Below are 15,367 nucleotides of genomic sequence, written 5' to 3'. Positions count from 1 at the left end.
CCCAAGCATGAAACCCATGCTTTAACAAGTCAATTAAAATAATAATAAAATTCTTTTTGCTTTCTTTTGACAAATATATTACATTTTGACTTCAAGTACAATTATGAAGACCGAACCTAGTTACATTCTTCAACAAAAACCTTGAGCCATAACACCTCTCATTTGAAAGGGCGGATCTAGGAACTATTCCTCCCCTTAGGGTTGGAACCACCTAATAAGGTTATGTGATAACCCTCCCATACCTAAGTGTGGTAATTTGTGCACAATCATAAGATAGTAGGACATTTGGAGATGATGCTTGATCTCACTTGATTCCTTGAGTATGTGTAAGGTTATTCTTGTAGGTGCAACTGGGATCCCTTTAGGGATGAGATGATGTTTTTGCAATACTTTGAAGAGGTTGTCCAACCACTTTCCATGGTAATGTAGGATACGTAATGAGGGATGTTAGAGCCCTTTTGAGGAGCGTCGGCCTTGATGGGAACTTAGCACTAATGATGTAAACTGTTGTTGAAGAATGTAGCTAGTATTGGTCTTCATAATTGTACTTATCAAAATAAATTTTATTATTAAAGAAAAATGAATTATTAAAGCATGGGCTTCATGCTCGAGTCAATTTTTTCTAAGTCAAAGCCTCCATTAAAGGCTTGCCTCCATTGAGTTATTATAGCCATTGTCATTTTTATTAGATCCTTCTTGGGTTTTTGTATCATGTAAAAATAATTATTTTTGAGTCAAAAAGGTCATTTGTCACCTCCACACCAAGTCGGCCCTGTCCCCACGAAGTCAGCCTACATTAGGGCAATTCGATCCAACATAAAGGCTATATATAGAGAGGCAGTTTGACCTATTTGGAGTACTTACTCAACAAGTTTGATCTTCAAGGAAGAGAAGCAGAAAAAGAGTGTGGAGTCAGTAGCGAAGGACAAAAGAAGCTGGGAAGACCTAATTCGTGTTTTTGGGCTATTTATCTCTCTCATGTGCAAAGCTTCTAGGCATTTGCTGGGGAAAAATTCTGAAGCTGGGGGGCACAATTCTGGATTGAAGCTGCAATTGGGAAGCTGTCACTTGGAGACTTTGACAGGGATCATCTATTGGAAGGAAGGGCTGACTTGGTGGCTAGAGGAGGTATTTGTCTAGGTTTAAGTGTTGATCTACATTGTCATTGATGTCAATACGGCAATATTATGGGATACTAAATGATGATGTGAAACCAAGTAGAGAAAATCCAACAGCATTACGTGCAGAGCGAAGAGGAACATGCAGCGGAGAAGAGCTATCGGAAGAGCGAAAGAGTGAAGAGAAGTCACAGGAGCGAGAACCCAAGCGTAAGAGGAAGAAGTCGTTGGAAGCCATCGAGAATGAAAGTGTAGCCATCAGAAGTTGTAGGAGCGACAAGCTACGGAACATCCAAGTATTAAACCATGAAAACCCTTTAAATCGTATACGCCCAAGAGGAGGAGCCAAGAAGAGTTAACAGTGTCATTGGAGGAACTTTATCGGTGGTTCCATTATATTGAGTTATGTAACACTGCTCAAAACGCTCGATTGCGATATACAACATGGACCCGATAGCTCCATTACAATACGACTTAATGAAACATCACGGCCGCTGTATCGGAGTTGTCATATCACAAGTCTTAACGGATGTCATGTTCAAATCTGCCGATTGTGATATAATATTGCAGACCCATTGCATTGTTATAATATGCCCTAAAGAAATATCACATCCGCCTATCGGAAGTTATGTATAGCAAGTTTCAATAAAGGCTTGACACATTCAAACTGTCGATTGCAATAGACCCGACGGACCGCCGATTGCGATAGAGTTGTGGACTCTACGGGCTTATCAAAAACAATTTAATATCACATCGCATCCGCTCCATCAGTAATAGGGGATCGACAATGTTATATGCAGACCTCCGAAGTTGCGATTGCGGGAGTCTTATGAAGTTGCGATTGCGATTTAAGTAGTGACGTGGCATGTGGGACCTCCCTGTGGGTATAGTCTCTCCTTTATGTGGTTTCCGTGAATAATCAAGTCTACACTATAATTGGAAGAAAGACTCTGCGATATATTTTAATATACAAGTCGACCTCCTCCCAATGAACGTGTGCAAATTGTTCAAGTCTGCCACATCATCATGTAGGCTCATGGAGCTCAATAGACATGTCACTTTACCCTCAACGACTTATATAAATATAAGTGACCTCCAACCTCATTTGGCACCTCACTTGCTCACACATTCTTCTCTCTCCTCTGATTGGTTCGTACAACTATTGGGCATATATTTTCTTTCACACGTGTGGCAAGGAGGATGAATTTCAGGACAAAATTTAAAGGCTGAAAAATTCAGAATTTTCTGCAATTTGACCACTATTGACTTTGAATTTATGGGCATCTTTTGACTTCGATTTTCAGGGTGAATTTTTGTCTCAACAGAGCGCATATTTGGGCATAGGAACCAAGGCAAAAGGAGCACTTTGACCTGCGTTGACCACAGACTTTATTTTTGATTGACCAAGTCTGACTGTTGATCTGTTTGACCACTGATCCGTGACTGTTTAGGGTTGACTTTGCCCAGCAAGTGAGGTCGAGTTCCTCTCTCTTTTGACCGAGCTCTTTTGGAAGGATTTGACTAGACTTTGACTATTGTTGACTTTTTGGTTAGGGCTGATTTGACTGTTGTTGACTAAGGGCAAAATTGCATATTTGATAGGGTTGTTTTGGGCAGTGGTTTTCATCATCTTTTGGCAAGTCAATTTTGACTTTATTGTACTCTCTCTCTGCTGAACATTTGATATAATAATAAGAATTGATCAAAGAGTTTTCCCCATATTGGGGTTTTTCCTTGGCATTTGCCAATTCTAGTGTTCTCTTGTCTTGGCTTGTCTTCTACATTTTATTTATGTTCTATCTACAGTTACTGTCAATGTGATTGCTATTGGAAAACTAAATTGGAAATTGTCATTGGGCTGCTAAAGGAACATTGAAGTAATTGTGCTAAGCATAGAACATACCATTGTTAACTAAAGTTAACAAGATTACCTATGCACTAATTAAGGCTGCTCCCCATGTCAAGATTGGTGGGAAACTTACTGTGAGAAAAGTGCCGAGGAACACTCTCTATTTACAGTCGCCTCCTCTTGGAACTCTTTCCAAGATGCTGTCAAGGAACAATATTACCCCGTGGGGAGGTATGAGGACAAGTACATACAGTGGACCACACTACGACAACAAAGGGATCAAGATGTGCATGAGCTCACAAATATTTTTCTTACTTTACACACAAAGTTGGGTATCAAAGACTCTAAGAGACATCTGGTGCTCAAGTACCGCGACTGTATGCACAAATACATTCAAAAAGAAATGGAGTCCCTGGACATCTTCTCGCTTGGTGCAACATATTGATATGCTGCCAAGATTAAACAAAAATTTAAACAAAAGAAGCACGATGTTGGGTCTGCGAATCAAAAGCAGGGCAAGAGCGCCCCCAAGCCGCAGAACAATGGACAAAACCAAGATGGGGTGACATAGGACAACCTGCTAAAGCCGCAAGCAAAGAACAACACCACAAGGGCAAAGAAAGACATAGGAAAGTGGTGTGAGGTCCATAAGAGCCCCACTCACAACACAAGTGAGTGTCGAGCCAAACAATCATTGGTGGCTGAGCTGAAGACTTCATAGTCAGATGCATGTTTTGACCTTGAGTTAAAACCTGACAAGGGGAATGAAAAAGGGAAGTAGGTTATTTATGCGGAGCCCAGCGCCACTGTTGCCACCACCAAGATCTAGAAGATTGAGCCCGAAGATCCAGAGGAGGGGGAGCGTCTCTTCCACTCATAGATGTGGGTGAAAGGTTCTCTGCTGCAGTTTGGGAGCCAAAAGAACCTCATTTCAGCAGAGGTCTTGAAGCAGTTGGGCCTACCAACCACACCATGCCTGCAACTGCACACCATCGGGTGGCTTCACTAAGGACGAGATCTTCGCGTCAGCCAACAGTGTCGCCTTCCCTACAACATCAAGCCCTTCATGGATGAGGTACTGTGTATGTTTCTCCTCTTGAAGTTTGTGATGTATTATTAGGCTAACCATACTTATGGAAGCGTCACGCTGTGTATGAGTATAGGCCTCACACTGTTATTATTACGTTGGGCAATAAGTTATATAGGACACTGGAGGTAGCCTTGCCTATTTCCATCTCTTTTATCTCTGCTAAGCAATGCAGTAAGATCATCTCCCAGACTGGAATTTTTTTTTCTTTTTGATTCGATCTCAAAGTAAGGAGAAGATCATGGCCACATCCATGGTCCCCGATAACGGTTCTCCACGCAACAAAAGCAGGTTCACGACATCTTGGAGAAGTCTAATGCTAATTATAAGCAACGACATGATCAACATCGGGTGCTGCACAAGTTTTAGGTGGGTGACAAAGTTTGGTTGCATTTGTAGAAAGAACACCTTACCATAGCCCATCAGAAGCTCAAACCACTCCGATTTGGGCCTTACACCATTACCAAGATTGTGGGAAATAATGATTTTGAGATTAACATTCCCCCATTACTTGGCCTGCACCCAATGTTCAATATGGAGTTCCTTCCACCATTACTGGACACATCAGACATTGCAGAACAACTCACAACAATAGAGTTAAACCCAAACTACATGGAACAAGCCACAACTGATCGGATCATGGACACACAGATCAAGAACACTCGCCAGCAGAAGATCCAACTGTATCAAGTTGTCAAAACTGGCCAACTCCTCCACCAAGGCAAGTGACTCACCAGGGAGCAAGTTTAGCAAAAGTTTCCCCATCTCATGGAAGCACTCAACGCATAGGGATTATTGCTTCCTAAAGGGGGAAGACTAATTCATTTAGATATTGGTGGCCACCCACCTATTCCACTTGGACCCCCACCATCGATTCTTTCAGTTTCCTTAATTGTAGCATAATTTACTATTTTTTCGAGTCCTGAACTTTCAGAGCCATTTTGAGCCCCTAAACGACATTATTTTGGAAAACGAGAAAACCTATAGGTTGTGGTAGGGATTTGTAATGAAATGTTGTAGTCCTTGGATGGATCTTTCTAACGAGGTATCGTACGCGTCAAACAAAGATCATATGCCAAAGTTAAGACCCCAGGGAGTTGATGTACTAGTTTACCCCAACGGGGCCCATAGACTTTTGACGTTTCATCTCCTAGGGTTAGGTATTTGGATGTTTAGGGGTTATCATTGTTTCTCAATAATAAATAGGCCTTCAAGCCTCATTGTAACATAGTTCAAAAGGCATGTAGCTGCCATATCTCTTCTTAGAGATAAGCTATCATTGCCTGAGCTAGTTTATTTCCATTCTGCATGTAAACAATTTTCAGTACTTTGTTATTAATGAATTGAAGTTTTGTTTCCGTTGTATCTTTGTGTTTATGTTCATATCTATATTTGTTAAAATTGGCAACTAGGGCCAAACTCCACATGGGTCATCTTATTTATGACAACTGATATTTTTCTTGGATTCCTCTCTCCGAGAGGTTTAGGATTGATCTAAAGATCATTCGATTCTGACATGTACAAATGAAGTTATGAGTTTATTTTGATTATGGTCAAATTGTCAAGGTCGGCCAACAAACTTATGTAGGCTTAGAAGCCCAATAGTCACGTCTATTCATCCTCAACGTTGCATATAAATAGAAGGTGACTTAGCCTCATTTGGACACTCATCTTCACACTTCTCTCTCTCTCTCTCCTCATTGATTGGATACAAATTTCTGGGCCTCTCTCTCTCCACACATCCAAAATTTCAGAAGAACGAAATTTCAGTTGGCCGAAATTTCAGGAGACCGAATTTCTGGGTTATTTGACCAGACTTTGACTGGGCTAAATTTGACTATTTTGAGCGTTGTTTTATCTTGTTGTTTGGAGGTTGAAATTTACCGAATCGCTGAGGGTCAAATCTGCCCTGTTGACTAGTGTTGACTTTTCTGGTTAGGGCTCTTTTGCTGCTGTTATAAATTATCAGATTTGTAAATTGTACTATCTCTCTCAGCTGAACTATTGAAGACTAAAAGAAGATTTGATCAAGGGTTTCTCCACATTGGGGTTTGTCCCTCACTGGTGCCACATCTTGTGTCCTTGTCTTGGCTTGTTTTCTATTGTTTATGTTTATGTTCTATCTGTATTTTGCTATCATGTTGATGTGTTTGCTAATCTGAACACTGATACTCAGCTAATAAAAGAATTTAAGTAAAATTGCTTTAAAGCATAGAACATACCATTGTTGCCTAAAATTAACAATATTTCATTTCGTTTTTTCATAAATCTGGATCAGATTTTGACCTCTACCTTCGCATTGGTTTCTTTTGGTGCTGGTGTTGGGATCTTTATTCTTTGTAATTTGGAGGAAAAAGATTTTTCATCGCTTTCTCCAAATGAATCTCTCAATCTTTCTTCATGAGACATAAGAGATCCAACTAGGTGATCAAACTGAAGGGTTTTTTTCAATGATTATGCTGACATGGTTCCACCTTAGTGTTAGAGACCTCAACACCTTTTAAATCACAACCTCTTTGTTTACATTTTCTCCAAAAGTAGCCATTTTATTGAATACATCTTTTACTCTCAACACATCAGTCACATTTTCAATTTCTTGCCTCTTCAAATTTTCATCTCTTATCAATGTTTGTAGTTTGATAACTTTGACTTGATCACTGCCTTGGTAAGCTTCTTGTAGAGTCCTCTGGGCATCCTAATCTATCTTTGCCTTTGCAATTCTTGAAAATAGGATCTTATCTAGAGCTATTTAAATGTGAAATAAAGCTTGAGCATTTTCTTGTTAGCCTCCTTCTTAGGTGTTATATTATTCGCGGTAAGAGTGTTCCAATCAGATAGCTCTTCATAATCTTTTCTACAATATTTCACAAATCTTTTCTTGTAAAATATGTCATCCTATTGATGCATCAATAATAATAATCACTTCCATTAAATTTTGGTATATGCAGGGAGTTAAAATTTGACATAATTATCCCAAAAAATTAACATGTTCTGATATGAAATGAAGATTCCATATAAATGTATCTCAGAATTCGCTGATCAATCAATTATAACAAACCTAGAAAATACAACAATTGTAATCAAATAACAATAATAAAATGGAATCACTTATAGTCGAGGCATAAACACGAAAAAAAAATCATTCCCACAATTGCACACAATAAAAATGTTCAACACTGATTATTGTAATAATAGAGAATATAACGCCTAATAAATGGAGTTTGCAACTTTACAAAACAAATATTTTACTGCCTTTGATTAAATGTTTATAACAGTTTATTTTGGAACCCGCTCATATGTATTTGCACACATTATTTACATAACTCAATGAAATCAACAGGTTCAAAACTAAAATAATACAAATTATATCTAAACATTAACTGAAAAAAAGGGGGGAAAAACAACTAAAGATGAATTGCGTACATGATATTGAATGACATGCATAATCTTGCATTAGTTATCAACAAAATGCTTATACTATATACTTTTAAACATTCATGTGACTAACTAGGTAATACAAGCTCTGTTTAGTGCCATGTGAATGGTGAGAACCCAACAGTCACCGTCCTTCGTGATCTTCAAAAACCTCTAACCATTAATTTTGTCCATATTCAAATCCGTATTGGAGGATATGGTGTACATGGGAGGATTCATAATTCATCACTTCATTATCCGGGAAGAACAACTTTTTTCGACAAGGGAATAGATTCGCATATTCTCGTCCTCACCCCCTACTCCTGGATACCCCTTCAATAGTCTTCATGTCCTTACAACTGATCTTCTGCCACAATATTCCACGAAATCACTCATATACCTCTTCCCTCATTCCCTTGAACCTGATGTGGGCAGAACTTCGATATCAGCAATGCAAGACAGTACGCAAAAGAATAGAAGGAAGTGATGTTAATTTCGGACAGGACTGTCGCTTGAATATTTTTATTTCTTTATTCTTTATTCACGGCCAAGTTACACATCACGGGGCCCTTGTTTGTGGGTCGAGGAACCCCACAAAGATCTTACGGTCTATTACGAAGTTTCCCATATCAACTGGAATGACGAGGCACTTGTATGAGTAATGACCTTTGTTTGAAACCAGGCACTTGTATCGAGTAATGACATATGACCTGTGTTTTTAGAAACCGACTGTTTGAACACGACTACCCTGTTCTACGATGTGGATCTCTTGTTCATTGAAGTAGGCATCTTGTCATAATAGTAACTCCCAAGAAGATATTGAGTAGTCATATCAACCTTCTGCAGTATTGCTTGGGCCTCACGTTCAAACAGGGGTGACATGCATATCATCGAAATCCATGTATTCATCTTCATCTCGAGCCATAGCCTCATAGTCTTATTGTTCTAAGTTTTTGGATGTTTTTTTGGCATATTTTCTTGCCAAAATTGTCCATAATTTTGTAAGAATTTGTTGGAACATGTTTTCTTGTCAAAATTGTCCATAATTTTGTAAGAATTTGTTGGAACATGTGAGTTTTGCACAAACAAGTATTCATGGTACTGAATCTACTATGCTTTCAAAAAAACTTTTAAACCATAAAAAAAAATCCGACCAACACTCCAAAAGTTAGGATAGATCTTGATACGTTACAGAACGAGGAGCTCAACGGCTTGCAGTAGTATTTCACATGGAATACCGTACAAGTTAGCGGGTCACCAGGCATGAGAAAAGATGGCCTCTAAAAATGAAAGGAATGGTCTAGTCGATATCCTATATCGGGCGGCATAACCATGCATAACACCCGCCGTAATACAGTTTACAATGGAGCACACGGCTCGTTCACATATACAGAAATTGGCATGTCGTGCGACTACCGTTCACTATCCTTACAAAGCCAAGCCATGCAACCCGTCTGGTCGCACTGCCCTGCCCACGGCCGTTTGCGATCGTGTGCCTGCCTCAACCCGTCTGTCTGCCGAATCTTTTCCAAGAATGGCTCACCCATATACAGAAATTGGCATGTCGTGCGACTACCGTTCATTATCCTTACAAAGCCAAGCCATGCAACCCGTCTGGTCGCACTGCCCTGCCCACGGCCGTTTGCGATCGTGTGCCTGCCTCAACCCGTCTGTCTGCCGAATCTTTTCCAAGAATGGCTCACCCGATCCGAACAAGAAATGAGGAATACTTGCTCCTTTATTGCAATCTTATCCAGGCGCCTCTAGCCCTATCAAGTGGGGCATTCATGCTTGGTTTGCTCTTTAAGTTTTCTTCCTCGGATGCTCGGACATGCTGAGAGGTAGAAGGATTTCGGGGCTGGCACGAGTTTTTCAAATTTTGGTCCATTGAGATTGTTCGCCTAAATCCATTTGGATTGCCTTTCTCTCGGTAAAGTTTTTTCCAGGTCGAAAAAAGCAATAATTGTATTTATATGAGAAATATAAACAAAACATTATAGCAGTACAGCTGTTCCTCAAATGAGACTATACATAGGAGTGGGATTAACACCCAAATTAACACCAGAATGAGCTCCAGCCAAAACTGGAAAGCACAGCTGTTCTTCATATATGAAGTTAAACATAGGAGCGTAGAAATTAACACCAAAATTTACACCTGAGCTCCAGCTAAAATTGGAAAGCATAGAGAACCAAAAACTAACAGCCATCAAAGGGCAGAGTCTAAAACAGAAAACTAAAATTAATCACTGAGAGGCAAAACAGATTTTCGCAATCTGCTCCCCGAGAACGACAAATCAAGCTTAGAGAACCTGCATTCACTGGAAATAGCAAAATTAGAAGATGACAAACTTCAGCATGCAGAGAGAAGCATCTGAAACTAATAGAAAACAAAACCAGAAATTGGTGTTATTATGACAATTAACCAAAATTTGGTGTCATTATGACAATTAACCAAAATTGGTAATGCCACACAGAACTTAATCGCAACACCACCTGTACCACCATCCAGTACGTCGAATTATCATCAAGAGGTCTACGTAGCATGTCGTTGACATGAACATTGGGATGTGGCTTCTTGTAGCTATGCCACGTGTAACCTTGATGATGCACTGATATCTGAGCAAGGTGGAATGTTGTTGAGGTGGTATTTGAGTCACCACCCACCTGGCTTATTAATTCTTCGGATCAGGTTATAAATTTGATCGGCATTCCTAGTCATTAAGCAATTTATTTATTTATTGACAAGTTTCTTTTTAAAACTGTTTTTCTTGTAATATCTATTTTTATCCATCATTTTTATGCCATATATTATATTGGCTTGTGCTAGTTTTTTTTGTGTGAATATAAAAACCATTTTTTTTTATTGACATAAGTTTTGTATTATAAGAATTTTTTTATATTTTAATTGGACTATAAAATACAGTTTAACTTATAGATACATATGTTTTATATGATTTAAGAATATAATTATATTCAATTTTGTTAATTTAAAGATTTAACTTATAGATACATATGTTTTATATGATTTAAGAATATAATTATATTCAATTTTGTTAATTTAAAGATTTATGTAATTTTGAAAATTTTATAAATTATTTTGAATTATTTTTAAAAGTTTCTAGTAAATTGGTTAAATCTATTAATTTGGTTAAACTCATGGGTATGGGCATGTTGCACAAACCTTAATCTTTAAACTTAAAGTTTTTTGTGTTCAGGCTTTAGGCTTAAGTGTGCATAGTGCATGAATTCATGAAGTGAGCAGAGAGGGAGCAAGGTTTTTTTAACTAGTCTAAAGACCCACTATAGGTGAGTCTATGCTTATTTTGGAGTCTCAACACTACAGGGACATTTTGTGCTTATCTTGGAGTCTCATCTTGGGGTCTTAGTATTGTGTGTGCCTCATCATGTAATATTTATCTTGGAGTCTCAACCAACAACATCACGAACTTGCTTCTTTTATTTTATGCAAGCTTATTTGGATTTTCTTATATATATATATATAAAACTCACCCATCAAACTGATGGTTTTAGAAATTAAGTAAACACCATCAATGACATGTAAATTTTAAAATGGTCAGTATTTGGTCTTAATTAAGTGAAATACGAATAAATACATGTCCAAATTAACCCTACTCAGGATCCTCCAAGCAGGAAGATGAAGTAAAAGGGTAAGACATGGAGAGAGAAAGTCCATGCCCATTAGGAGAGAGAAAGTTGATGCGCTGAGGATGATGCCACAAAGGCCTTAGACCATCGAATATAGGAATAGACTTTAGGAGTTGAGAGAAAATGTAGGAATGTACTCAAAATACATAAGATGAAATCTGCCATTCAAATCTACATGGTTGAACCTAATCATGCCAACGTTGATCTTACAATCTATTTGATGCATGGACTTGGACATTTGCTACCATTGCAAGCCTTCATACTAATAAATCTACTTCGGTACCATTGCTATGGACAAGACTCCCTTAACCCAACAATCTCTACTAAATCTAGGTATGAAAGATAGCATGTGATGTACTCTGGTAAGATTTTAGTGAAATTGATGATATATTCATTATATTGCAACTTAATAGGAGTATATAAAGCGTGCTAAATATGAACTTTCATGTAACAAAACTCAAATTTGGTTGGTAATATTTCAAGTTCATCATGGGAAGTAATATATATATATATATATATAGATAGATATTACTTGCAGTAAATCAATTAATGTTATATAGATTATGATATTTATCATCCAATTTAAAGTGTATTTAGATAAGATAATATATGTCTAATTCTATATAGCATTAATTGTTTTATTATGAGGTGTATGTTATTAACCTATTTATCATCATTATTATTTATAAGGTCACAAGGCCAAATTGTTGAGTTCAGACTTGCTTCCTAAATCATGATGAATAAGGATTAATTTGGCTATGCAAAAACTATTACTAGGCATGAAATAACAACAATGCTAATGCATTGGCCAAGAATTCCAAATATAGTGGAAGGATATGCAACTCAAAGATTTCACTTTGAAAACAATAACAATTTCCAACCTCTAGCCTTGAGGACAACACTCCTCTTGAAGGGGGAGGGCATGTTATGTTCGTACCCTAACTTCTCTATTTTGGGGGACTTAGAAGTTAGTCAATTGATGTGCAAGGATATCTTACTTGAATAAGGCCCATTAAATAGTTTGTGGGTAGTTATTCAAAGTAATAATGTTTTCCTTAAATAATATCCACTAGGTTATTGGTACTCATTAATGATGAAACCACAAGTTGTTAGAGTTTTACTAATAAGAAATTAGTTATAGAGATAAAAACTATGTAATTTTTTGTCAAGAATTATTATTATATTGGAGCTCTGGTCAAAAAAAAGTTACCCACTAAAAAAGGTGTGTGAACATTTCTCTTTTTTAAAATTATAAAAAAAAATTATAATGTGCAAATTAAATCTCATTTCTCTGATATTTAAACCCTTCTATTTTCTAAATATTGTTCATATCTTATTGTTCGCATTTGTTAAATACATTATAGGAATGTCTTTATTTTAATCATAAATAACACATTTTCCCTTACATCTAGGTTTTCTTTATTGATCTTGTGCCTGCCACATTCTACATGTTATAGTAAATGTATTTCTATTATTTTATGTTCTCAACTTCTTGAATGCTATACATAAAGTGTTTTCTTGTTGACAGGGCTTGCATGTTCATCTCTCAATGGGGAAGAAAAAGTGTACTTCTAACTTGTTAATTTGTCCCTATAATTCGTGCATAATTATTGTTTCCTTTGTGCAGAACACTTGAAAAACAGCTACGCCTATTTGACATAAGAGCATACGGGAAGCAGATCCATGAATTTGGCTGGAAACAGGAGAGTAGTGATACCCAATCAGCACTTATAAGTCAGACATGGTCGCCTGATGGCTTGTATATTGCATCAGGATCTGTTGATCCAAAAATTCATATTTTTGATATTCGATACTATAGTAGGGAACCTTCTCAAACTATAAAAGTACACCAGAAGCGTGTCTTTAAAGCTGCTTGGCATTCTTCTTGGCCATTGTTGATCTCCATATCATCAGATCTTCATATTGGTTTGCATAGATTTGGTCAATAATGAAAACTGAAGATACTGAGTTCCCGACTATAATTGCAAAAGCTTTGTTGAGTATGTTACCAACCTATATGATGGAGATATAATTTTTTTTGGGCTACTCCAACATATATGTGTAATTTACTATCTAATCCTTTTTGGAACTCTGAAATAGCTTTCGTCTTGCAAATTATAATATAAGCATTTGGATAAGCTTATCAACTTATCTGGTTTATTCTCATTTATGTCTGGTTTAGCACTCGAACTAGTATTAAACAATTTATTGTCGTTATTTTTATGGCATAGACTTCTCTATAATGAAAGCTAAGCATAAATAGATGCAAATACGAAAAAAAAAAAAATCATCAAAGAAAAAGAAATGCAAACATGAAAAAAAATGCAACAGTTTTTTTCTGTTTTTTTGTTTTTTTTTTAATAATGTTTTAAAGGATAACTATATTATTATATTATTAGTAAGAATGTTAGTTTTAATTAATGAGTGTTTAAATTGAAAATAAAATTCCTTAAACTCTGGTGTATTTATTATTTCACAAGACATTAAATTTTTTATATAATTACTTAAAATAAAAACCAAAAGTTTGTTGTGGATTTATTAGGTCACATTATTAAGATGTGTTAAATTTGATATGTCAAATGTAGTTACTTTTGGTTCAATGAAAAGCATATTGACTTCCCTCTTAATCTACAAAAGGTGGTACTATTTAAAGTTGTGAAAGTAACCAACCCTCTAATTTAGAAGAGGTGTTAGAGCTTTTGAAACTTGACCTTGGCTTTGTTGCTAACAATGTATATTTGATTAATTGTGGATTCCTACCAAATGCAAGCCATTGTGGTTTGAATTAATGCTTGCATATAAAAAACAATAAAAAGGCGTTGACAAGTTGAACAAGGGTGTTGCCATCTAGAGAAATTGCAAGACAAGTCATTGGAGCACAATAGTTGACTATCTCTCTAGGTATTTTCATTCATGGAGGAGATCAACTCTACAATATCATTGACATAGTCCACTTGTGATAATGTGTCGTTGATCTAAACTTATGTTGGACATTTGATAAACCAGTGCTATTTGTGTGTTTCGCAACATGGGCTAACTGCCTCTTATGGATCCTTATCTCTAGCAATGTGATCGTTGACGAACCCTCGCGGGTTTTGGTTTAACGACAATTGTGATTCCCAAGAAGTGGTATCAAAGCGTAGGTCACGAGTTTGATACACACCCAGCTCGCGTTGCGGGGGAGATTGTTTGAAATTGGATAAACCAATGCTCCCCATGTGTTTTCACGACATGGACTAACCGCCTCTCATGGATCCTTATCTCTAGCGATGCGATCGTTGACTAACACCCGTGGGTTTTGGTGTAACAACAATTGTGATTCCCAACAACTTGTTGCAATAAAATTGTACTGGCAAGGGCTATGAACGAGTATCATGCTAAGCTTCAATACTAGAGCCTTTGAAGCTAGCATGAAGGCACTGCCAGTGGAATTCACAACAAAGTTTTCATGCAAAGATAGGAAGGACATACCATGCTAATCTAGGGTTTTTGGTTGCCATATGTGAAAAGTAACATGAATTGCGGGTAGATTTGTATCAACTGGGAAGATTGAATTTGTGGAAGTTGAAACGATGCAAGATGTTGCATGGAATTACAATGGACTTTATTTCTATGTAGTTCCTTAAATGGGTCATTGGATCTGTGTAAATGAGTATGGTTTGTTAGGATGAGAGAGGACTAAATTGGTATGGGCCTTGTTTAGAGCCAAAGAAGTGATATCGTTTCCTTGATATAGCTCCAAAACATATACATTTTTCAATGAATGCCAATCTAGAAGACTAATAGAAGGGACATGAAAAATGAAGGTTATATTCTCTTCAATCCCATTCCCATATATGCATTGTATACCTCTGGATTTGACCAAAAACACCATATCTTGAGCAATTGGACACCTTTTCGAATGGAGCAAAATGAGTTCTTAATTGAATGTAATGCTCCAAACACAATGGAATAATCTAGTCAAGCCATAAATACATGGAAATAATAGATCTTGAAAATGCAACAACACCAGCTCAAGATCTTGATCGACAAATGGAACAACTCTTGAATGGGCTCTAATACCATGTTTGGGAAAACAAGGTATTCCATATAGGACAAACACTTTCAGTAATCACCCACACAACTAGGGCATGATAACACTAGATTTTTTACATGGTTAGAACCCTCTAAGAGGTAAACAATCCATGGCCCTATACCCAATGTGGCCACCTGGGGCAATTTTATTAATGCAAA

At 37.1% G+C, this 15,367-nt stretch overlaps 1 protein-coding gene across 1 annotated transcript in view; it reads left to right on the top strand.

Moving 5' to 3' along the window:
- Positions 1–13,251, top strand: part of LOC149264779 (uncharacterized) — a 275,432-nt gene extending 262,181 nt beyond the window's left edge. The window contains exon 7 of the mRNA XM_089390351.1: positions 12,762–13,251. Within this exon, the coding sequence (XP_089246477.1) occupies positions 12,762–13,083 (322 nt within the window). The 3' untranslated portion in view covers positions 13,084–13,251. The remainder of the gene's footprint in view (positions 1–12,761) is intronic.
- The last annotated feature ends 2,116 nt before the right edge of the window (positions 13,252–15,367 follow it).

This window comes from Pinus tabuliformis, chromosome 6, assembly GCF_031772625.1.
Source record: "Pinus tabuliformis cultivar Carrire ecotype Pingquan chromosome 6, CPIR1, whole genome shotgun sequence".
NCBI classification, from domain to species: Eukaryota; Viridiplantae; Streptophyta; class Pinopsida; order Pinales; family Pinaceae; genus Pinus; species Pinus tabuliformis.
Note: the sequence above shows the minus strand (reverse complement) of the source record. Positions and strands in the feature narration are given on the sequence as shown.